The 22,140-nt window shown below is 44.9% G+C and overlaps 3 protein-coding genes across 5 annotated transcripts; 2 read left to right on the plus strand and 1 right to left on the minus strand.

Moving 5' to 3' along the window:
• Positions 1-68: 68 nt before the first annotated feature.
• Positions 69-19,680, minus strand: KBTBD4 (kelch repeat and BTB domain containing 4). Of its 3 annotated transcripts, none has more exons than XM_071427524.1 (4): positions 19,525-19,680; positions 4,909-5,529; positions 2,292-2,398; positions 69-1,708 (listed from the first exon to the last, which is right to left on the minus strand). In XM_071427524.1, the coding sequence occupies exons 1-4, from the start codon at positions 19,541-19,543 to the stop codon at positions 848-850; spliced, it is 1,608 nt and encodes a 535-aa protein (XP_071283625.1). In that variant the 5' UTR covers positions 19,544-19,680; the 3' UTR covers positions 69-847. The 3 variants fall into 3 exon arrangements, with proteins under 3 accessions (XP_071283625.1, XP_071283623.1, XP_071283624.1); XM_071427522.1 differs by lacking the exon at positions 19,525-19,680 and adding an exon at positions 8,014-8,142; XM_071427523.1 differs by lacking the exon at positions 19,525-19,680 and adding an exon at positions 7,952-8,092.
• NDUFS3 (NADH:ubiquinone oxidoreductase core subunit S3) lies at positions 7,969-12,458 on the plus strand. The gene is given in 9 exon segments (XM_071427544.1): positions 7,969-8,002; positions 8,005-8,078; positions 8,081-8,216; positions 8,329-8,391; positions 9,171-9,268; positions 9,527-9,676; positions 10,467-10,592; positions 10,879-10,998; positions 12,208-12,458. Coding segments are annotated over 9 exon segments (969 nt in total). The 3' UTR covers positions 12,376-12,458.
• FAM180B (family with sequence similarity 180 member B) lies at positions 16,828-21,362 on the plus strand. The gene is made up of 3 exons (XM_071427546.1): positions 16,828-17,527; positions 19,379-19,446; positions 20,028-21,362. Exons 1-3 carry the CDS (start codon positions 17,260-17,262, stop codon positions 20,469-20,471), a joined length of 780 nt encoding a protein of 259 aa, XP_071283647.1. The 5' UTR covers positions 16,828-17,259; the 3' UTR covers positions 20,472-21,362.
• Positions 21,363-22,140: the final 778 nt, after the last annotated feature.

Raw genomic sequence — 22,140 nt, forward strand, 5'->3', positions numbered from 1 at the left:
CTGAGCAGAACTGCAATCCACAAGAAGTTCAAAATATTTGTATTTGAAGCAAAGAGAAAAAACCAAAATACTTTGTCTCAGTAGAGACTTTATTTAGATTCTTACCCAAAGGGTTACAGTGCCAACAGAGAGGGGTAGGAGGAAGTGGTCTTATTTCTGTCTTTTCACCAACACTACGTTATAATTACAGGTAGGGATTTCCTGTACAGTAAAGGAAGCCAGTGCTCTAAAAACAATCTCCCTCTTCTTTTTATACTAGGTGATGACAGAGCAGTAAGTAAGTACTCAGTTGGTTACCACTCCTCTAGAAGTGCTGAATGTAACGTAAGGGTCCTGGGGTCAGTTCTGGGATCTGTCTGCCAGGCCCTCCTTCTGCAATAGGACACAGGAATGTTTAAATGGGGGCATCCCTGGGGGACAGAGTGCACGTCTAACTCTGTGACTGACACAGCAGCAACACACAGCCTCCTAGGCAGTTAAAACTAGCAGTCTGGGCCAAGGAAAATGTTCTCCATATGCCACAGGATTTTTTAGTGGTGGATTGGTTCCAGGCTAAAATAGCCATTTGCTGCTGTTTGGGCCTGAAATGCAAGTAGGTTATCATCAAGGAATCAAAGTAATAATATTTAGTCCATCTGAAATCTAAAATACAACAGTTCAATACGGTTTCAATAGTGCTATGTAAAAGAATAGGCCCACAGTCAGAAAGCCTGTACTTCCTCTGCACAGGTACAGAGGATGGGGTCTTTACTGGATGTTGTGAGCTCGTAGTAATTGGGACTGGTGCTGAGGGTCGCAGGTGTAGCACAGCAAGACATTGTTGCTGTCTTTCTATCACTGGGCCTGTTTAGGCCAGGACAAACTGAAGGTTAGTGAGCAGCACTTTGATGCCACTTGTGACTGTTACAACAGAGGTGGCTGGGTTAAGTTTAAAAGTATTTGCATCGCCCTTTTTATAGCGGTCGCGAAAGACATAGATGCTGCCATTACAGCTGGCAATTTTCCAGAGAGATGGTACTGAGCTCCAGGCATCTGGGAGGCACAGCCGGGTGAAGCTATCCAACAGGGGATTGTAGCAGAGCAGCGAATCCCCCTCGGCCACAATGAACACCACATCCTTGTGCACAGCAGCGTGCATGCACCCTGCGAAAGGCAGTACGTATGGCTTCACGTGGCATTTCTCTGTGTTGGTATCGTAGCACTGAATGAGCCGAGAGGGCTTGGTGAAGAAGTCTAAGTCATTTTCCTCCCCACCCAGCAGGTAAATGACACCATTAAGGTTCACCCCTGCAGCTCCAGAGACTGCCACTTCCAACTGGCTGGTCTCTGTCCAGACGTTGTCTCGTACTCTGTAATATATGACAGCATTAGAGAGAGTGTCCTGTAGAGTTTTCCCCCCCAGTGAATATATTGCATCCTTGCTTGGCACAGAGACAAGGGTGTGCTGGAGCCGGTCACGGGGCAGAGGAGCACACCATTCCCAATCTATAGTCGCATTGTTGCATTTCCACATGCGCCGGGGAATGGAGCCACCAACGACGTACAGGTCGCTGCCGTGCTTGCAGGCCGCAGTGATCTGGTGACACAGGCTGTTCTGGCCACTCACACTGATGGAGTCATCGTCAGCACAGTGCAGAGAGACAGCGAGGGAATGGGTACGTGATGACTCCTTTCCAATCAGGTAGATGTGAACATTTTCTCCAATCACCTGAGCAAAAGTAGAAGTGTGCCAGCAGAATTAGATCTGTTCATACAATCATCAGTGATGCTCAAGACTGAATTTTTCAGTTTAGGACCCACCTGTGGGCCTGAGGTGTGTAACCTCCTTCCCAAGTCCTGCCACCCTAGAACATTCAGGATTCAGAGCCTCAAGACCTTTTCAAGATAACATTCATATCTGACATAGTGAAATAGCCACAGATGTCATTGGAACTCAAGTGTTCCTGGTTTAGGTAAGGGCCAGTTACATCACTGACGGAGTACAGTTGTTACAAGGGGAATGTCCAATACAGATTTCTGAACAGTTTATTTGGTAAATGAGGTGAAATAAGTTATTTGTAGCACTGGTCCAATCATCAGTGAAAGAAGCCTCAGGTTAAATGAAAAAAAAAAGCTGTCCCTGGGGTTGCTATTTATGACACTGAAAGTATCCTCTCACAAGCACCACGAATTTCAATGACATTTGTGTTTTGTGACTTTCAAGTCAGACTGGTGAGCAGAATACCCTGTCCTGAGAAGTGTGAAACCAAGTAAGTGCCACATCAGCCCCAGAACAAAAGGTCTTTTTATACCTTCAGACTCGATCGAAGAGTCTCCGAAAAGCCTGCACGCTCCTCCTTGTTGAAGTTTATCCAGGTTTCTATAGCAACTGTTGGATTCTGAGAACATGGAACGCCATCTGCAGTTTGGGAACAGAAAGGCGTTTATGATGTCTGGACAAAGGTGTATATACTCAGGAACACCCCTTTCCTGTGGCTGCCTCCCCCCCCTCCCACTACAAAACCTACTTTCTAGAGATGAAAAATAGACAGAGGTGTTTATAGATTTTGTCAAGCATGATCAACACTGCCAGCCAGCCAAACACATTAAATTAATTTGGGTAACTGTAATAAGACAACTGCAGATCTTAAGCACTTTGAATGAGTTTCAGCAATCTATTCAGGAATCTATGTCCAAGAGAAATATGTCAGGAAAGAGAACTTACACGCTATGTGACGATGACAAATACTTTCTTATTTAATCATTTAGGCAAAAAGATTCTGTTACTGAGAATCTCAGCACCTGCCTTTCTTTCTGGCTGGTCCCAGAAACCTGTATAGCAAAAGTCATCTATAAAATATGTCTGAGCACTGTAGGGCAGCTGACCCTCATGACTGAACATCTGGTGTTGCTGCTATCCTCTTAATATTTGGAAATCCCCAATGAGCTACTAGAGCTTTTCTTAGCTGTGTGACAATAGCAAACACTCCAGAGACTGCATCAGATTTAAGTCTCTTTCAAGACATAACTGGAAGTTTTGGTTAAACCACAAAGTCTTGCATCATCATCAGTACATTACCTAAAAGATTTTAGGTATTTCCTTCCAGTTTGAAAGCCAGCAATTATGCCAGTGTTCATTGAGAAGCTTCCCTATGAAGACTCTGATTTTGTAGTCTGTTCTCATGACAAACTCTGAATTCAATGATGCTGAAGGCACCAGACAAATTCCAATGCTTTTCTCTATAGTGGAAGGGAGCAGAAAAAGTGTGGCACAAAAGCAGGTATTTCAACTCTGTTTAAAAGGATTTGCATAAGCTAACCATCACACGTAGTGATTAAATAGAAAAAAAAACTTTTTGAAATTGGTCCTAGAGCGCAACAGAAGGTAAACTTAATAAATAACTATTTCATTAAATTAATTTTAATCCTTGCCACTAAAAGTTTCCTCTATTTAATTCCCCATTAACTAAATGAAGATGCAGGAAAGGCAAAAGAAAAGGATTTTTCCTACCAGCAGTAGGGAAGTACTTCAGATTTTAATCCATTTTATGAGCTAAGTTGTGGCAAAAATACTGAGTAACGTGAGTCTACATATGAAAATAGATAATGCACGGAAAAAAGTTATACTGAGCAATTGTTTTAATTTAGGACCACAAGTGCTAAAGGCCATAGTGCTAAAACTCTTTTTTATGTGGAATCCCTAGGAAATTAAATGTGATTGACCTCTACAGTTTTATTTCATAATTTTAGAGTTTTTTAAAATGAACTTGCGACTTACTTTAAAAACTTTAGCTAGACAGTTATCAAAATTATTCTAAGTTTATCACAGTTTTTGAGCTATCAGTACATTTACTCAATAGGTTTTTGACTGTACATCTCTTTAGATGCAATAGAGATAATTTAATGCAATATCTGTAAAGACTCTCATATGCACAGTATCAATTCTAAAGGCTAGTTTAAGTCTTATGGATAGATTTGCCAGTGTTCCAAAGAAGCCAGTCATGACAGGTTTATTTTTGCAACTGCATATAAAACACATGACACACAAAGTCTAGTTAGTTACTCAGTTACAAAGAGTAATTAAAAGCAAGAAAGAGGCATATTTGGATGTATGAGCTGCTTCTACGTTCTTGCTTCCTCTAGCAATGATACATAACTGCAGAAGAATGGACTTGTGACTGCAGCTTCCTGGAGAGGTAACAAGTACTGACTGTACCTACTAGGGCAGCAGATCTATAAGGATTGGTGGAAACTGGACTAAGTTGTTTATGTGTTGACATGTCCTTCACAACTCTGAGTCATGGCATCCACTACAGGGGAAGGCTATTACCTTTACAAGAAGGGCAAATACTGTACTACTCAAGATGTTACAATGCCTCTATTTCAGTCAGTTGAGTGCCTAAGTAATCCTAACAATTATATACAATTGTGAATAACACTAAAGTAGTCTAAAATATGTGCTCATTCTTACAGATGTGGAGTTACTGCATTACTATGTTAAATGGTTATGAGCTAAAGGGATAAAAAATACTTTCATCAGATGTGTATTTCTGGTAAGCCTTCTTTGTTTTACTTTTAATGCAAACACAATTACAACAAATTGTTGGAATTGTGTTTAAAAAAATATGTAACACTTCTAACCCGTTGACTAAGGAACTGCTGTGAATTTCTGGCATCCTGTATGTCCCTTTTCTATAGCTTAGATCTTTCATATCCAGTAACAATAGTTTGGGGCTTTTTCTGATAAAGGTATCCAGAAGATACCTTTATCAGAAGGCAGTTTTGCTCTGCCTTGCTTAGCTAAGTCTTTGAACAGACAGTGATTATGAAAATTTATATCTTTCCATCTATTTCATTCACTACTACCTGACCAGACTTTGAAAGTCTCTTTCTACATCCACATCCTAGGTAGTTTCAAGAACTCCTTACCTGTAAGGATGTCTGTCAGCAGGCGGAGAGGCAGGTGTAGGAACTCCTCTGTCTCCTGCAGCTGAGACAAATGTGACTTTGCACAGTGTTTGGCAGCTGTGTAGAGCTCCATGTCACTGTGTTGATCTGCCAACCACATGACCTGCAGACAGTTTCTAACCTGCACCGTACGGGCCAGAAAACGGGAGCACTCTTCAAAAAGGGCAGTCAGCTGGTACATGTCTGCCACTTCATAGGTTTCCTGCAACTCCTCTGCCCTCAGCTTTACAGTTCCATGGTAAATATAGTCCACAAGGAGCTGAAAGACACTCTCACTAACATCCTGCAGCTCTATCACCCGGTTGTGGGCCTCCTTTAGGTTGGAAGTGAACATAGAACGAAAAAAGCAGCTCTGAGCTGAGAGGACCAAACGGTGCAGCTGGAATTCTTTGCCTTCCACTGATATTGTAACATCAGCAAAGAGCTCATCCTCCAAGCATAGTTTCATAATACCCTGGGCCACGCGGCCCGAGTGCGAGCGGTCAGTGAAGGTGTAGTTCACAAAGTAGTTTTCTTCTGCAGAGGAGCCTCCAGTCTCTTCTGATGAGTCCATGGTGCTGCACAAATCAGACCTCCCGCAATCTGTAAAATCACAATAATTATATACGGCTTTCTCTCACCACTAACAAGATTATGCAGTACTTCAGGGTACAGGGAAAAATCAAACATATTGGTAAGAGTCCAGCATATTTTAGACTTAACATAAATAGACTTAACATAAATAGCCAGAAACTTGTGCATGAGCTTTAGAATCTCAAAGAGCAAATGAGAAGATGGCATAATTAAAATTATAATATACACCAAACTTCCAGTACAGTGAACATCACATCCCAGCAGGGCTGGGAGACGTGCATATCTTTCCACCACTCATTTCACTGACACAAAGAAATGCAGCAAGTTATTCAAGTGGAAAGTCCAGCAACTGCCTGAGGAAACTTGCAAAGCCAAAAAAAGCAGCGGCAGCATAGCTGGACTAGATGTGAAAAGGATTACAGCATCATACTAAAAAAGAGCACAGGCAGCAGTTCATATCATCAGGAGGTGTTAATTACTGTCAAAACCCAGTGATGAATCTGTATCAAGATGAACTTGTTTTTACCAAAAAGATGCACAAAGATGTTGGTCTGACATAACCACCAGTCCTTCAAGTCAACCGAATGAGATAACTGATGATTATGCTTGTTAATGTGCCAGTCAACTTCAGCATGCAAAACAACATTTTAGATGTTATTAGAGACTGCTTCCCACATGGAAAGGGGATTAAAACTTTAAAGAAAACACCTCTTAGCAGGTACCATGGATCTTTGCAGTGCAGATCTAGGTAGTTTGTGGGTCAGAAAAGTTTCTGAAACACAGAAGGACTACTACAGCAAGGAGCTCTTTTTTACGTGGCTCTTGACAGCATTAAGAACAGTTGCCTACCTGCATTCACTTTAGACTTATTTTTACAACTGAACTACCAGCCATGATGTCTAATATCAGAATTTTCTTCAATTAATAATGAACATTATTTCAAGAACAATGTTTCACAAAGATGTGATTTTTTTCTACGGCAGATTCATAGTTACTCTTCCATGGTTTATCTTGTCAAACATGCATTTTCTTACAATTACTCTGCTTGAACAGGAGGGCTCCTAAGTTCTTTGCTCAAATTCTGTTCATGGGAAGTAGTGTCTACATCCCTAATTGGCTGGACAAGTCCATCTCATCTCTGGTGATAGCCTGCCTTAATTATATTCTAATCTCGATTTTACAGTAGCTCTGGTCTGTTTGAAAAGTACCTATACATTAGTCTATTAGAGACAGAGGAACTGCAGTCAGCAGAGAACACATCAGTACTATTTTTCCAGCTTTTCGACATATGATCCTGTCCTGCAAATTGGCATCCACTTTGGTTAAAGCTCTTTATCCATACAGTCAAGGTGCTTAGGAACTTCAGCCCATAATGCAGAAGAGACCACAAAGAGCACAGGATATGGACAGATGAACTACTCTGCCCCCTTGGCATGGCAGAATCAGCTGCCCACACTGCCCTGCATAGCTCCCAGAGGACTGATGCCAAGTCATGAAAGAAATGCCAAGAAGCAGCTAAAGACTAAACAAATCTCACGTCTTCCTTGTAGACACCCAGACAAAGCTCCCCTTTGCACCCACGGTGTCTTGGCTATAAAGAAAGAGGCATGCAGGACAGTTAACTGTCCCATAAAGCCAAATTGTATGCTCCAAGCATTCCACACGCCTAGCTATCAGTGACAGTGGTTTAACCAATACCTAATACACCTCCTTCACACAATCAGGGAATCGCTTAAGTTGAAAAAATCCTCTGAGACCATCGATGCCAACCTATGGCCGAACACCACCACATCACTTAGACCATGGCACTGAGTGCCAAATCCAGTCTGAAACACCTCCAGGGACAGCAACACCACCACCTCCCTGGGCAGTCCATTCCAGTCTCTAATCATCCTTCCTGTGAAGAAATTCTTCCTAATGTCCAGCCTAAACCTCGCCTCCAACTTAAGCCCGTGTTCTCTCGCCCTGTCGCTGGTTGCCTGGGAGAAGAGGCCAACCCCCAGCTGTCTACACCTTCTTTTCAGGCAGTTGGAGAGGGTGATAACGTCAACGTTAAACCTCCTTTTCTCCAGGCTAAACTAACACAGCTCCCTCAGCCGCTTCTCATAAGACCTGTGTTCCAGCTTCCTTCTTTCCTTGCTCCTGACAGAGTCGCGGATGCCACGGCGGCTCCCGGGATCGGAGAACCCCTAAGCACAACTGACAGCGGCCCCGCGGTCCGGGGCGGGGAGAAGGCAGGAAGGGAGGCTGACCCTCAGAGAAACGCAGCCTCCCAGCAGGGCCGCACTGACGCTGTGCAAGGCTCAGCGCTGGCTCAGCCCGGGGGCTGCCGGGCTCCGCCGCCCTCCGCGCCCGCACCTCCCGGCGCTCGCTGCTCCGTCCCCGGGCCGGCGGCCGCGCCGCTCCCCCGGCCGCGCCGCGCGGCACCCACCTGCGGCGCCTCCCTTCATGCCGCCGCCCCGGGCTGCCCCAGCGGCTGCTCCCGGCCCTCACCCTGCGCCAGGCGCCGCCGGGCACTCGACGATTCCGCCCACCGACCCGGAGCCGTCCCCGGGAAGCTCTTCGCGCGCTTCCGCCCCCGGGGGAAGCGCGGCGGCGGTGGCGCTTTCCGCTTCCGCCCCGTGCCCTTGCCCGTCCGTGTCCCGGAGGGATGTGGGCGGCGGCGGCGCGGGGCCTGGCGCGGGCCGCGCTGCGAGGTGAGGCTCGGGCGCTGTGCCGGGGCTGTGCCGGGGCTGTACCGGGGGCGCGGGCCGGGCCGGGCCGGGCGGTTGGCGGCGGTCGATGAGACGTGTCCGTTTCTCTCCGCAGCTGGCGCGGCACCGGCGGCGGCACGGGCCCGGCTGGCGGGGAGCTCCGCCGCGGACACTCGCCGTAAGTGCGGGGCCGGTTTGGGGGCGCGGGGCGGACGGGGCCCGAGGCGTGCGGTTGTGCCGCTGCCGGCCGGCGGGAGGGCATCAAACGGGCCCACGGACGTTCCTGGGCGGTGGAACCGCTTTAGTGAGCCTGTCGGGAAAGGGTTGGTCCGGTCACCCGAAAACCCCGATTGCGCAGAAAAGCAGCTCTGTTGGTAACCGTGCTTGCTGAGGGTTCCCGTGCTTGCTCTGGGTTTCTGTCTGCATCCTCTCCCAGATGCAGGGCCGAGCCTGCTTTTTCTGTGTTAAGCTGTGCCTGGGCACCAGCATCCTAGCCGCTCATCTCCCTTAAGGACTTTTGTCGTAACAGTGAAAAAACCCTCCCCAACAACGTGAATTCCGAGTGTGTTTTGGTTATGAGGGGCTTGCTTAGATGTTGACACATCCAGCAAACCCAGAAAACAAGGCCCTTTCTAGACCCAGGTTGAATGACATGAGTGGTTCGTAAGTTCAGATTGTTCTGTCATCTCTGCTGCCCTCTTTTTCATCTGGCTATTTACTTTTCCATCATCTTGTTGAACAATTCATGCTGCTCTTCAGAGTTGACAAAATTTTAGCACTGACATAAATTCCCTTCATTATCAAACTGTCTAGTTCCACCTTCTGTGTAACACAAGTACGTTGCTATAGCGTAATTTCTGACAAACAGCTAGACTGGTTAAAGGGAGTTACTACTCTTCTTTCTCTAGCTTTTTGTATTCCTTGTCATAATCTTGGAAACTTAATTTTTCTCCTTAGCTACTGTCAGACCAAAAAATGAAGTAGAGCAGAAGCAGCTATGTGCTTTTGGGGAGTATGTGGCTGAGATTCTGCCCAAGTATATCCAGCAAGTACAGGTAGGTGCTTTTCAAGAAATTGTTCTTGGGGCGGGACAGGATCCAGTGAACACACCACTTTTTTGTTACCTGTTCAGAGAAGTTGTTTTGGGAAAGAAAAATGGTCAGAATTCCATGAGAAGTACTGCTATTTTTAAGCCCCTTTATCTGATGCCTTTTTGTGTCTGCTGTGTCTCTTTGTTTGAGTGTTTTGCTGAAGTCAGCATCGCGTTCGGTCCTGTTGGTGTTTGTACTCATGCACTGTTCTGTTTTCATCAGGTGACCTGTTTCAATGAGCTGGAGCTTCTGATCCATCCAGATGGGATCATTCCTGTCCTGACCTTCCTTCGTGATCACACCAATGCCCAGTTCAAATCCTTGGCAGACCTGACTGCTGTTGATGTTCCGTCTCGGCAGTACCGCTTTGAGGTAGGAGTGCTCACAGCTGCAGTACTTGGAGGGCTTCACAAGTGCTGATGGCTGGGGTGCTGTTGCAGCTCTGACCACTTTCTTCGGTTCCTGGCAGTGAGAAAAAAGTTTCAAGAGTTGTAGATAGAATTGTTTAAGTCAAAGGCCTCCAGTTGCTGAAGAAGTGGAATATTTTTTAATTCAATAGTTTTCTTTCAAAAATCAAGGTAGTAGATTCATAGAAATAATAGAAATATAGATCCTATTTTATTCATCTTTTCCAGTCACCAAGGCAGTATCAAACAAGGCTTTAAAATTCCTTATAAATTTTTCGGATCTTCTTTTCAGTCTGCTTGTAGTATGTCATAAACAGCTTTTGTACTAGACTTCATCACCACAGATGTTGGAAGTGTTCCCTGGTGTCCAACTCACTTGCTGAAAATTAAGTGTTCTTTTTCTTAGCTTTCTCCCACTGATAGTAATTGTAAGAGTGATTGATGGCCATTTTCTTTGAGAGACCATTCATTGTCAAGTATTTCCATCCCTCCAGTAGTCTCTCTTTTTAGCATGTATTTACTTCTTTGTCATCAGTCATGATGTCTAAGCCTCTCATAGCTTTCGTCACACTTCTAAGGACCAAAGTGATAAGCTGTTGGAACCTCAGTTGTAGGAGTGTCCTTTAGTGGCCAGCTCTGAAGTGCTGAACACGATCCTGCTCATAGAGAGTATTTGAAAAAGTCCTTGTGTGGCTTTGCTTAGGCAGTGGTGTACTGCAGGGAGATCAATAAATGCTGCCTGTTCTCTGGTTCAGATTGTGTACAACCTCTTGTCGCTGCGGTTCAATAGCCGGATCCGTGTGAAGACGTACACCGATGAGCTGACACCCGTCGACTCAGCAGTGCCTGTGCACAAGGCAGCAAACTGGTATGAAAGAGAGGTGAGTGCTGGTGTGCTCGGGAACAGTCTTTGTGGAGAGGGGCTGTATTTTCCCAATTTAAGTGATTCCCCAATGCCCTCAGGAAGAAACAGAAGTGTTTCCCTGGCTGCCTTTACAGAGTAGGAGATAAAATGGTGTTTGATTTACTTTTGAATGAATTCCTGCATCAGTTTTGCTGGCACTGTACAAAGCCAAGCATGTAACTGAAATTTTATGGACATAACACATGCAGGTTTTTGGGTTTTTCTCAAATACAATTCAACTAACTTGTCTTCCTTTCATTTAGGTTTGGGACATGTATGGTGTTTTCTTTGCCAACCACCCTGATCTAAGGCGAATCCTCACAGATTATGGGTTTGAGGGCCATCCATTCCGGAAGGACTTCCCACTCTCTGGTTATGTGGAGGTAGGAGATACAGTCATGTTTAAAGTTACCAGGTCTCTCCAGTGCTCTTTTCTGAGTTCCAGTACAAAGATGTGACTGCTTTACAATCCCTTATCTGTATTCCAGAGGAGTTGCATAAATCTGCATAGAAATTTGAATGATCACACAGAATATCATCCATAATAAGGCAGCCTAAGGCTAGAGAAATGGAACAAATGTTATGTGCTGTATACCAAAGATACTTGACAGGCAGAGGAAGTGTTTCTGCTTTCAGCACGTTTTCTGGAAGGTTAAAGTTTCCACTGCAAAGCTGAGATGTCTGGAAGGATGAACCATTCTTGATCCAATTAGAACTTCACTTTGTTGTGTGTTTGTAGGCCCAGATTATAAAGCTCTGATTAAACTGACTCTTGCTGTTTACCATTTACCTCTGTATGCCAACCACAGGTGAAATGGGAGCATTTGGTATCTGTCTAGTTTCAAATGACTGCCCTGTAGAAGTAGGTGTATTTGGTGCTGTGTTAAGACTGAGTTGAGTCTCAGAAGGAAACAGTGAAGTTCTGCAAAAAAGAGGCCGTTTTAAGAAATGTAGAAATAACAAAATCCTGCAAGCAAGGATAAGGCAGCATCTCCTCACCTAGAGTTCAGAGATCTGGACTGGCACAGTGAGGATAAAGCAAGCCAGTCAGAAGTGTCTGGTACTCAGCTGGTATTCCATCCTGGTTGTCTTCTTTTTCTCCCCTTGTTCTGAGTGTTATGCAAAAAATTAGAACAATTAAAACCACACAAATGCCATATTATAAAGATTCATGAGTGTGGTCCTCAGCCATGCAGGCCCAGGACGGGCCATCATATTTCAGTGACTCAGGAAGAATTTCTTTGTCAAATTTCATATTAAATGTGCTATTGCATGGAACTTGATATGGACTGTTAGGGTGGGTGCTCCTAATTCTGGGTGCTTACTCAGGACACCTGAGGGACATGGCAGCAAAGCAAAGAGGAGGGTTTTCTTGGACACTCTGGAGATCTCAGTAGCATCTAGAGAGCTCTTGTTAAGTAATGAGGAGAACTGAAACTGTGGCAGAGGCCTGTGGGTCTGTGGTTTTCCATGGGTAAGTAGAGTTGTCTGCACAGGGGGTGGTCTGGGTCATTACTGGCTCACTGTGCTCAGCAGACATGGTGCAGGAGCAGGGTGCAGATGACTGGCCTGTGTCCTTTGTGCTGTTCCAGGTGAGGTATGATGATGAAGTCAAACGGGTGGTGGCAGAGCCTGTGGAGCTAGCTCAGGAATTTCGCAAGTTTGATCTGAATAGCCCGTGGGAGGCATTTCCTGCCTATCGTCCAGCTCCAGAACCCCTGAAAATAGAAGCAGGAGCCAAGAAAGAAGATGCCAAATAGCAGCAGAAGGAAGCAGATGTGCAGCACCATCCTTTCTGTTCCAATATAGTATTTATAATAATAAAAATTGATATGAGAAACTTGCCTGTTGTGATCTTGTGAATAATGTTTTCAAGCTAGATGAAAAGCACAAAGCCTGGAATGCAGATTTACAATCCTTATGATCCAACTGGTAGATGTTTAGCTGGTGCTCTGAATTGTAAAACAGGGGATTTGTCCTTTTGGTTTGCAGATTGAACAGAGTGCAGGCATTGCCTGTGGCCTAGTGTTTCCTGAACACTACTACTACCAGCAGTACTTGCTGGTAAGCAGGTAAAAATCAGAACTTGAGCACTCCCTAGAGGCTGCACTGAAACAGCTGTGGAGTTTGGGCAATAGGACAGCAGTTTCTTAGCTCCAGGATGAGTGTTGGGAAGATGGTAATAATATGGCAAAAAGTCAAAGCCTGTAAATGCTATTAATAGAGTTCCTGTCAGGACAACACAAATGTATGTGGATCCAGACCAAAACAAGGTATGGAAATCTCAATTGTTTCCATGGGAATTAGGTCAGTGCCTTTTCTCCCATGAGAAGGAACTGCAGATAACTTCTGAAGTGACACTCAGTCTGGCTTTTTCTTCACAATCAAGCAGTCTTTTCTCCAGCATCTTCAGAGTGTGTTTTCTTTTTCCTGCAGCCAAAAATGTACCCCTCCCTTGTTTCATAGACAAGAGTATTTTTTTGTCAGTATTCCAATTATTTTGAGCTGTATGATACAATTGCATTACCACTTTGCTCTTGTGGAAAATCTCTTTATTCCAAAAAAGCTGGAAGAATGCTGTAGTTCCAGTCCACCCACCACCTGTTTGAATGGGATTACATTACAGCAGTCATCAATTAGTAATGTCCCTTGTCCTTGGTCCAGAAAATGCATAATGCTGTTCTGCACCAGAAAGCTGACAGACTTCATTAAGATCTGAAAACTGTTGTATAAGAGATTTTATGAAATAATTCCCAAACAGTTTGTAGACACTCCCTGAATTGATACTTAAGCTTTTAAATTGCAAAAGCACTAATTAAAATAGGGGTTTGGGGGAGGTGAGGGTATGGGATGGAGGAAGGGATACAACAATAGTAAATTCAATTAGGATAAAAATCCTACTTGCTGTGGCTAGAATGAGATCTCTTTTCAAGAATAAACTGTATTCTAAGAATTGGGTTTCATATTTGTTTCTGCCCCAGCCTTGTAAGCATGGGCTGGTTAATTTTTTTTATTTATTTATTTTTAAAATTTTGTTTTAGCTGCTGTGGCCAGCGGTGTTTGGGATGTGTCTCAACAGTGTTCCTGTAATTTATTTTAACACTGTTAAAATAAATAGCATTTGCCACTCACCTTAAAATTTACAGCTCTACATGGGAAGGAGAAGTGAACACATCAGCAGAAGTTTGGGGTTTTATACAATTCTTACTTCTCTTTTGGATCTGTCTTCAATTGAGCAGATTAACTAGGAAATGAACTTTAAATTCTTCCTACAAGATGTTCCACAGTTGGTTGTTTTCTTTGCAGTGGCTCTCATAGCATGCTGATGCCTATTGTGTAAGACAAAAGTTCCTGGTACTACTTCTATCACCATGAAAATTCTTTATAAATCACATTTCCTCTCTGTGTTCTTTATCTCTGGTTGCTTGAGACACCACACCAGGACTTATGGTCTATATATTATAAAAATACGTATTTCCCAGTACAATAAGTCAGACTGATGGTAGCAGGAACACCAGGAAATTTGCCTTTTAAAATTAATGTTTGTGCAGAGGGAGAACTTGATCGACATCAAGAAATGTCAGACATGATGCCTGTCAAGTTAGAAAATATGCAAGGTTTGCTCAAGAATGTGTGTACAGGAAAAATAGCCAGCCCTGTGGGATCAGGCATTGGCTCCAGCAGGTCTTCAATACATGGAATAGTTGCAAGTGGACCTGAATCTCTTCTCATTAGTGAAGCCTGGGAGATCAGGAAGGCTGCATCACCTAGGCTCATTATCCCAGGGCACAAGAGGTTACACAGCCTCACAGAATACTTGTGCACTCCGCTTCCTCCACTGCTCCTGAGCTCCAGAGGCCATTTTGCTCATGGAGCCTGCTCACTCTGGGATTCTTGTGGCTGGTGGACACTTGCTTCGTGTTGGACAAGGCCGTGGTCAACTTGGCCAAGCACAAAGCTGTCTTCCAAATCCTCTGTCCCTGCCTGTTGCGTATTGCCAGCTTCTGTGGGGTTTGTTTGCCTGGGTTGGATTCCCTAATGCAGGAGGATGTGGGACGAGATGTAAGTCAGATGTAGCTGACTTATAGACACACCATACAGAAGAGAGATTTTCTGGTAGTGAAGGGACAGATAGACTTTAGATGATGACTCACAGTCACCACACTGAGTTTCTCCAGCTGAGTAGGTCTTGCTGGTGTTTTCCAGAACTCTGGCATTTCTCCCTACAGCCAAGCAAGCAGACTGTCCTGAGGATGTGGCTACTGACAGTGTCAGGGTGTCCACCTACCTCATGTGCTGTAGGTACAGTGGGATGGGGCCCTCCCTGTCACTTTTACACAGCTCATTACTCCTTCAAGCAGTAGATGCTGCTCACAAACTGAAACCAAAGGACAAGAAAAGCATCCTTGTAAGGACTGGCAGCACCATACCTGGAAAATACCAGTATTACAGAGGTTCTGTTTGGTTACAATCAGTGCCTCACTCCTGCTTCCCTCAAGGTTTTCTTACTTTTTCCACTCCAGTAATCCAAACATCACTTTTTCTGTGAGCCACGTATGTCCTTCTTCATTCCCCTCTTTCTTCAATCTTCTTCCTTCCCTGAGCGTCTGCCAGACAGCCCCAGGCTGGGGAGCAATCTCCCCAAGTTCTGGGTGAGATGATGGAAGCAAGTGATTTCTTCAATTCTATGAGCAGAATTTCCCTTTTGTGAATGTGCTATCTCCCTGAAGTCCTACTTCAAAGAAACTTCCCTCTTAAAGAGGCTCTTCTGGTGCCACACCTTGTGCCCCAATCAGCATCCAACCAGTTCCTGCAGCTTTTGACCCCTCTTCTCTTGTTCTCATTTCCCATGTTCCTGCTTCAGGAGGTCATGGTGAAAAAGAAGAAACCAATCAAGTTGTCCCTGCATAAACCTGGCTTGTGACGTTTTGAAACTGCTCCAACAACAGACGGTATGGCCAGGGGAGTGCAGAGTGGCAGGGCTGTGCTCAGCTGTGAGTACCTGGCAAGGACAAAATCCTTCAGGAGGAGCAGGTGCACTGCCTAACATTGCAGTCGTACATGCAGGGACTTTGTGCAGCTGTCAGAAACTCAGCCTTGTTTCTGTGCAAGTATTGCTGCTGTACAAACAGCTAAGGAATATGTTTATCACTCTGAAATTGTCTTTCTTTGCAGGATAGTGAAGTAATTCTACAAAATTCCCCTGGCTCAAAGCAGCACCCACACTGATACTTGTCCCTTATCTGCCACTATGTCAGTCACCTGAGCACAGCCCCCAAGCCTCCTCTCTCTCCCTTCCACCAATGTGGCTGTCCTCCTCCAGGCACTTCAGCTGCAAGCTGTTCCTAGGAAATTCTCCAATTCACAAAATCGTGTGCAGCTCCCACAGATGTTGGCCAAAATCCTGTTGGGCAATCCTCTTCATGTCATGTGCTGCAAGTTAAAGGGCGGCTGTTTCATGGCCCGCAAAACACAGGGGTTTTTCCATAGTGGCTTCTAGACAAAGTCATGTGTACCCTGTGGCCTAAAAGGGACTCTGGCACAAAGCAGAAAGCACATCCATCTCACTGCACAGATGGGCTGTAAGTGTCTGCCTCTTGGGTAGCTTGTGATGCAGTTTAATAAAAGAAGAAAGGAACACAAGTGAAGAGTAAGCAGTGGAAAGTAATGAAAAACAAAAGCAGTGCAGTGTGACCTGAAGATACCTAAGCCTATGACAGAAAGCACAGGTCTTGCTTTGAATCCAAACTGAGGGGAAGAGTGGCTCTGGATATTGCGGGCCCCTCTGTGGCTCTTCCATTATGTGCAGGAGGTAGTACCAAGCAGAACATCATCCCAGCCCTCAGTACACTATCTGGTGACAGTATGTCCTGACTGATGTCTGGTAACTTGCTGAGCAAGAGATGCATTTCAGCTTCACCTTCTCTCTTTTCTTGGCAGAATTCTTCCCTTTAACCTGAGAGAGAGGGTATTAGTCCTCATTTATACATATTACTGCATATTTGTATAACCCTGGCTTTACATTCTGTGCCATAGAGAATAGAAATACAGAACAGTTTGACTGGGGACTTGGCACTAATAAATATGTAAAGGTGTGTAGAGAACAGATACCTGCTGTAAAGTGAATCAAATGAAGATTTGTCTGTGTCATTTAGAACATCTAAGGCAGACTGTGCTCACTGTAACTCAGAAGTCCACTCACAGGAGAGGATGATAGGGTGCTAAAGCCTGAGCCACTTTGATACTTGGTGTTTGTTAGGTCACTGTACTGAGTTCTCCCTCCAGGGAGTTTGATACAGAACTGAACCAGTGACATTTCTTCTGCCTGTTTGTATGTTTTGGCTTCTACTGCCCTTCCATGAATCTGCAGTCTGCTAGCTTTATCTGTTTGTGACATTCCAGGATTGTTTTCAGATTTTTGAACCCAGGAAAAAGGAAAACTGAAATGTGACAGAGGCACTGTGTAGAGATGGAAGGGACTAGGGGGTCCTCACTTCTTAAGAGGAAAACATATATAGTGGAATTTCTTGCAATGAAAAGCTTCCTATAATCATTGCAGCAGAAAGTCAATCTTTTAAAGATTTAAGGAAGCTTAAACAATTCTGCCAAAAAAATCACAACAAAGTTTTCCAAGTTTCCAAAATATGACGGAAAATATCCTTCGGGGTCAACAAGTCGAACTGCAAGCCCTTCCCAGGGCTGTGACCAGAAACGCAGAAAGATGGGTCCATTCCAAGAGAGGCTGCTGGGATCCGAAGCAGCACGGAAGACGCCCCAGGCGAACTGCTGTGGCTTGGGGTGCGGCACTGTCGCGGAGCGGGTGGCAGCTGCTCAGCAGTGCTGCCATGGCTCAGGCACAGCTCAGCTCCTGGCTGCTCCTATGTGTGTTTGCTGCATCCCAGAGGCTGACAGGTAGGGAGCACATCTGTTAGCAACACGGCTCCTTGGCTTGGCAGATCTTTGTGCAATGCCCTTTGTGTGATGCTTTGCTGCTCCTTCAAATGTGGATCGAGGCTTCAGGCAGCTGCACTGGCATGGGATAGAGCTGGAGGCCAGCTGGGGGGCTTGGCTGGTGGGGGCACTGCTACCTCCTTGGAGGTTGAAGATCTGCTGCTGTGTTTGGAGGCAAGGGGAGGATTTTCTTGGATCTCCACTGAAAAAATAATCTCCTGCAATACTGTTTGTGGGGTTTTTATATGCTTTTTGGGAAACAAAACCCCACCCAACCCTGTTGAGTGATAAAATAAGTAAGGATTTTCCCTTCCCCAGAGGATACTTATGTTATTATTTCAATGCATTATTTGTTAAGCTTTGTTAAATTTTTCTCTACTCAAAAATATTTATGAGGCAGTTACTTCTAAAGGCAGTTTGGCACCTATTCAACAAAAGCACTGACTTTGCAGCCAGTCAGACATCTCTCAGGAGAGGGATCTGTGAGCCGAGAACATCGGTTACTAGTGACAGTACCACCAAAGAAATTTTCAGATGATATAATGCTTTCACCTTAGCTAAAAGCCTTGCTGGTACATCTGTGGAGGAGTAGGAAAAAGAAGCTACATCCCAGCTCACATTCCAAAGCGACAGCTGGCTTGGATCACAGAGCCTGCAGCTGTGCAGAGAAAGAAACCTCTGCAGCCTGCGGGCTGGCAGTGCACTTCTCCAGGCAGCTTGTGCATCTCCCTGAAAAGGTCTAATCAAAAATGGAGATTTGGAAGTGTCTTTTGGTAGCAGATATCACACATGTATAGTACTAAATAATTTTTCTACTTTTTATATGCACCTGCTGACTTTAACTCTGGAGTATTCAATGTAAATCCTCACTCTTTTTTTTTTTTTTAATATATATATGAAAAAGCCTTCATCCATTTAAAAATTGTTTTAAAACCCCATAAATATATTAGAGAGCTTACTATTTTATATGAGCTTTTCCATTTCATGTTTCTTAACCTGAAGGATGAGCCTGTAAGAAGTAGAAGAAGGTCTTGGCTACCTCATGACACTGATAACACAGAGGAGGGAGGGGATGCAGCCTCTCTCTCACAGTCCTGGACCAAGACTGCTTGTGTCTCCTTTTTCATACACTCACAAAAAAAGAAATAAAATAAATGCAGACAGTTAAAGTAAGTATTAGGAAATGAAAATCGAACAATTCTTAGGATTAATGTGACTTTCATCTTCAAAAATTGCCATTCCTCTGGCCTCATGTCCATTCTTCCCAGATTACATGATGTCATGCGTCCCAGCAAGTAATTAGCTGAACATCAAATCAGCCATAATGGATCTGACAAGGTTTCTTTTATCCTCACCCTCTTCCAGGAGCAGAAGCTTAGGGAAGAAGTAGAAAACCAGGATAAGCATCAGTTTGTGTTTCTAGCAGCCGCTTGAGGAGCCTGCCAGCACACTCCTTTCATTGAGCAGCATTACTTTCTCCAGCAAAAACTGCTAACCAGCCAAACCTATAGTCTTAAATCCATTCTTGGTGTGAGAGGCATCCTTGCTGCCTGTCAATGCAGTGCCTTTGCTGCTGTATGCTTTAGCTCTGCTGGCAGCACTAAGGACCGTGATATCCAAAACCACACCTCAACCACTGCTGCTTCTCTTAAAAAGCTTGTTTTGCTTATCAAAATCCCGTGGTCAGCATCTGTCATTATTTGGCAAGCTGAGTGGTAGCTCAGGAATGTTGAAGACGTTATTGACAATCAAATGGCAAAAACAGTAAACAGGAAGGTCTTGTGCTACCAAGCTCTGTCTGATGTCTTCCAGATGAACACCCTCACAGCGGCACCAACAGAGCCCGTCGTGGCCCAGAGGACGCTGGCATCATGTTAGAGGTCTCCTGAGCACTGGGGGCCCTGGGCCGAGGCACTGTTCGTGCCCATGCTCCCACCTGCCTGCACGTAAAAACTCACCCGTTCTGTTTGTTCTCATCCCTGACGGGTTTCAGGAGCTCCCGGAGAACGCCTCGGCGATGCCTAATGGCATTTGTGCTCCCTCCCACTGCGGGGTGCAGCCCCGGGCGGCTGTGCCCCACGCCGTGGCCCTCAAGGGGTGCCCGCGGTGGCACAGGGGGCCATCCCCGCTGGCTTTGGTGACGGCCCCGCAGGCGGCCAAGCTCCGCCCGATCGGCCGCGCCGGGGAGCTGCTGCAGGCGGGACTGCGGGGGGACAGCAGGGCGGGAGGCAAAAGCTGCACTGGTCCCATGGGGAAACGAGGTGTGGGGCTGCTCAGACACGGGGCCTGGGGCTGGCAGAGAGGGACATGGAGTGGGACCAGGCCGGCCGTGAGGGAGCGGCCGCTTCTGGGCCCGCCCGAGGTTTGTCTGGCAGCGCTGCGCAGCGCTTTGCTCGCAGCGCGTCCGGGAGTGATGGAGTTGTGCTGGGCTTCCCATGACAGCGCGGCTCCTCTCTTCCAGATGCTCTGGGGAAGGCTGGATATTCAGGCCAACGGGACAATCCGGCTGCGGGATGAAGAGCTGGCCTCCCTGCGCCCGGCACGGCGCTTCCTGCAGATTTTCGAGGAGGAAGTTCCCAAAACACCAGCAGAGATTGAGCAGCATCTGAGATATTATTCACTGACTGACACTCCCTTGCCTCCGACGGAGTTTGACCGTCTCCTTTTCACCAGTGTTTACAGTGCCTATCAGGTTCGCTCCGTGCAGGGTCTGGATAAAAACCCCTGGATTGACTTTTTCTCTCAGCTGGTTGATGAAATCTTTCGTGACCTGTGCAAGGGGCTCTGCCCTGCAAATACCACTCTCCTCCAGGCTTCCTGGCCTTGGAAGGAGAAACCTTCACATTTAGCATCCCTGAAACATTTATACCGCTCTAACCTGGCCAGGACCAAGAGAGACACCTAATGAGGGAACCTCCGTAGCAAAGGGCACACCTGGCTTCAGTGGCCTCCTTGGTTATTTTCAATGCTTTCCACAGTGTGCAGGACTTTGAATAAATATGCCACACCTTTTTGTTCTGCTTTCTGCACAGTGCTGGCACCCTCTCAGGACTTATGCACAAGCTTTTATTTTTAAATGAAAAAAGGACAAAAGCGTAAAGAGCATTTCTCCCTTTTCTGATTTTTTGCTAAGTGGGCTGTGCTGAAGGGGCAGTGCTATTTAGATGTCTTATCTATCTTGATCACTGATGCTTAGGAGAGATGGCATGGAAGTATTTTTCCAGGATATTATGCTGGTTCAGCATTATCTTCATTTCAGATAATTCAGTTCACTCTCCTTATATTCTCCCTGTGGTTTCAGACAAATACAAGATCTTCTCTCCAGCAGCAACTAAGCAGGTTTTCTTGTGTTTCATGATATAGGTCACATATCTAATTTCATTTTTCTCTTCATGTGCCATCATATTTTATGTGTCAACAGCAATTTCCCATCTCATGTATTCATTTTCCTTTAAAAAGCAACCTGAAATTGTATGTATTCCATGAAGCTTTCTAGTATTTGCATATCATATTTACACATACACACAGCTTTGTTTCAGTTATCATTTTGGAATATACTTCCTGAAATCTCATTTAAATTCTGAAGGATCCTGACCTAGTTATTTCTTCAGCAGATTTTGCCTCTCTTCTATAAAGTTTTTTTTTACAGCCATGGCATTTTTCAAGCCAAACATAATAAATGCATAGTCTCTATCCTCAAAATCAGAAATGTAATTATTTTACAGAAAGACATCATTAACATTTGTCTGTTTTAAACACTGTGTTGTGGAATTAAATAAATGTAATTATCTCCTCAGGAGGGTTTTGATTTTGGTTCTTGTTTCCATCAGATTTCCTGCTACCACTATAGGTACATCAATACTGAACATTCCTTGCATGTACTTAGACAATGGGATCCATCATTCCCTTTCTATCAATATAATTTTTCCATGTTCGACAGAAGAGGCATGTACGACCTTCAAAGTGGGAACTGCAGCTTCTGACCTAGTTAATCTTATTCCAAGCCATTGTAGCCCAACAGATGGAGAGGAGAAACAGTAAGGCAGAAACAAGAAGCCTGGAAGCAAGATGCTGCAGACAATGGTTTTAGAGGTCAGTTTAGGGTTATGACAGAAGGGGATAGATTTAAAGCAGGTTTTTTGTTGCTGGATTTTTGTTTTGTTTGTTTAATTTTGGTTTGTGCTTTGGGGTTCTTTTTGTTTGTTTCTTTGTTTGTTTTTCACCCCAAAGGATATAGGAATTAAAATTAGAATTTTACTTGAAGTAAAACTTCTTATCTCATCTAAAGTTCTATTATTCTTACGCTAGTTTTTTACATGCTTTCAATCTTTACCCTTCACCCTTTTGCCAAATATGCCCCCAGTCTTTAATGTCTAGGATATGTATGGAGTGACAGAGGCAGTGAGTGGCTGCACTCAAGCCAATTTTGAGCAGAGTATCATCAAAAACCCGAGTTGAGATGGCACCAGTGCATGAAAATACTGTCTTGCTGGACAATGTACAGCCTGAGCCATAGGGATATATGGAAAAAGGTTGAGTGGGTTGGCTTGTGACTCAGATGCCAACATACTGCT

The sequence above is a fragment of the Agelaius tricolor genome, unplaced genomic scaffold (genome assembly GCF_023055355.1).
Source record: "Agelaius tricolor isolate 1412-34295 unplaced genomic scaffold, bAgeTri1.0.p SCAF_5, whole genome shotgun sequence".
In the NCBI taxonomy this organism is placed as follows: Eukaryota; Metazoa; Chordata; class Aves; order Passeriformes; family Icteridae; genus Agelaius; species Agelaius tricolor.

Coding starts and splice junctions, on each gene's coding strand:
- FAM180B (XM_071427546.1), top strand. CDS start 17,260: ATGACGGAAAATATCCTTCGGGGTCAACAAGTCGAACTGCAAGCCCTT. Junction 17,528..19,378: donor TGCATCCCAGAGGCTGACAG/GTAGGGAGCACA, acceptor GATGTCTTCCAG/ATGAACACCCTCACAGCGGC. Junction 19,447..20,027: donor ACGCTGGCATCATGTTAGAG/GTCTCCTGAGCA, acceptor CCTCTCTTCCAG/ATGCTCTGGGGAAGGCTGGA.
- KBTBD4 (XM_071427524.1), bottom strand. Junction 2,399..4,908: donor GCTGACAGACATCCTTACAG/GTAAGGAGTTCT, acceptor CCCAAACTGCAG/ATGGCGTTCCATGTTCTCAG. Junction 1,709..2,291: donor CTCTTCGATCGAGTCTGAAG/GTATAAAAAGAC, acceptor ACTTTTGCTCAG/GTGATTGGAGAAAATGTTCA.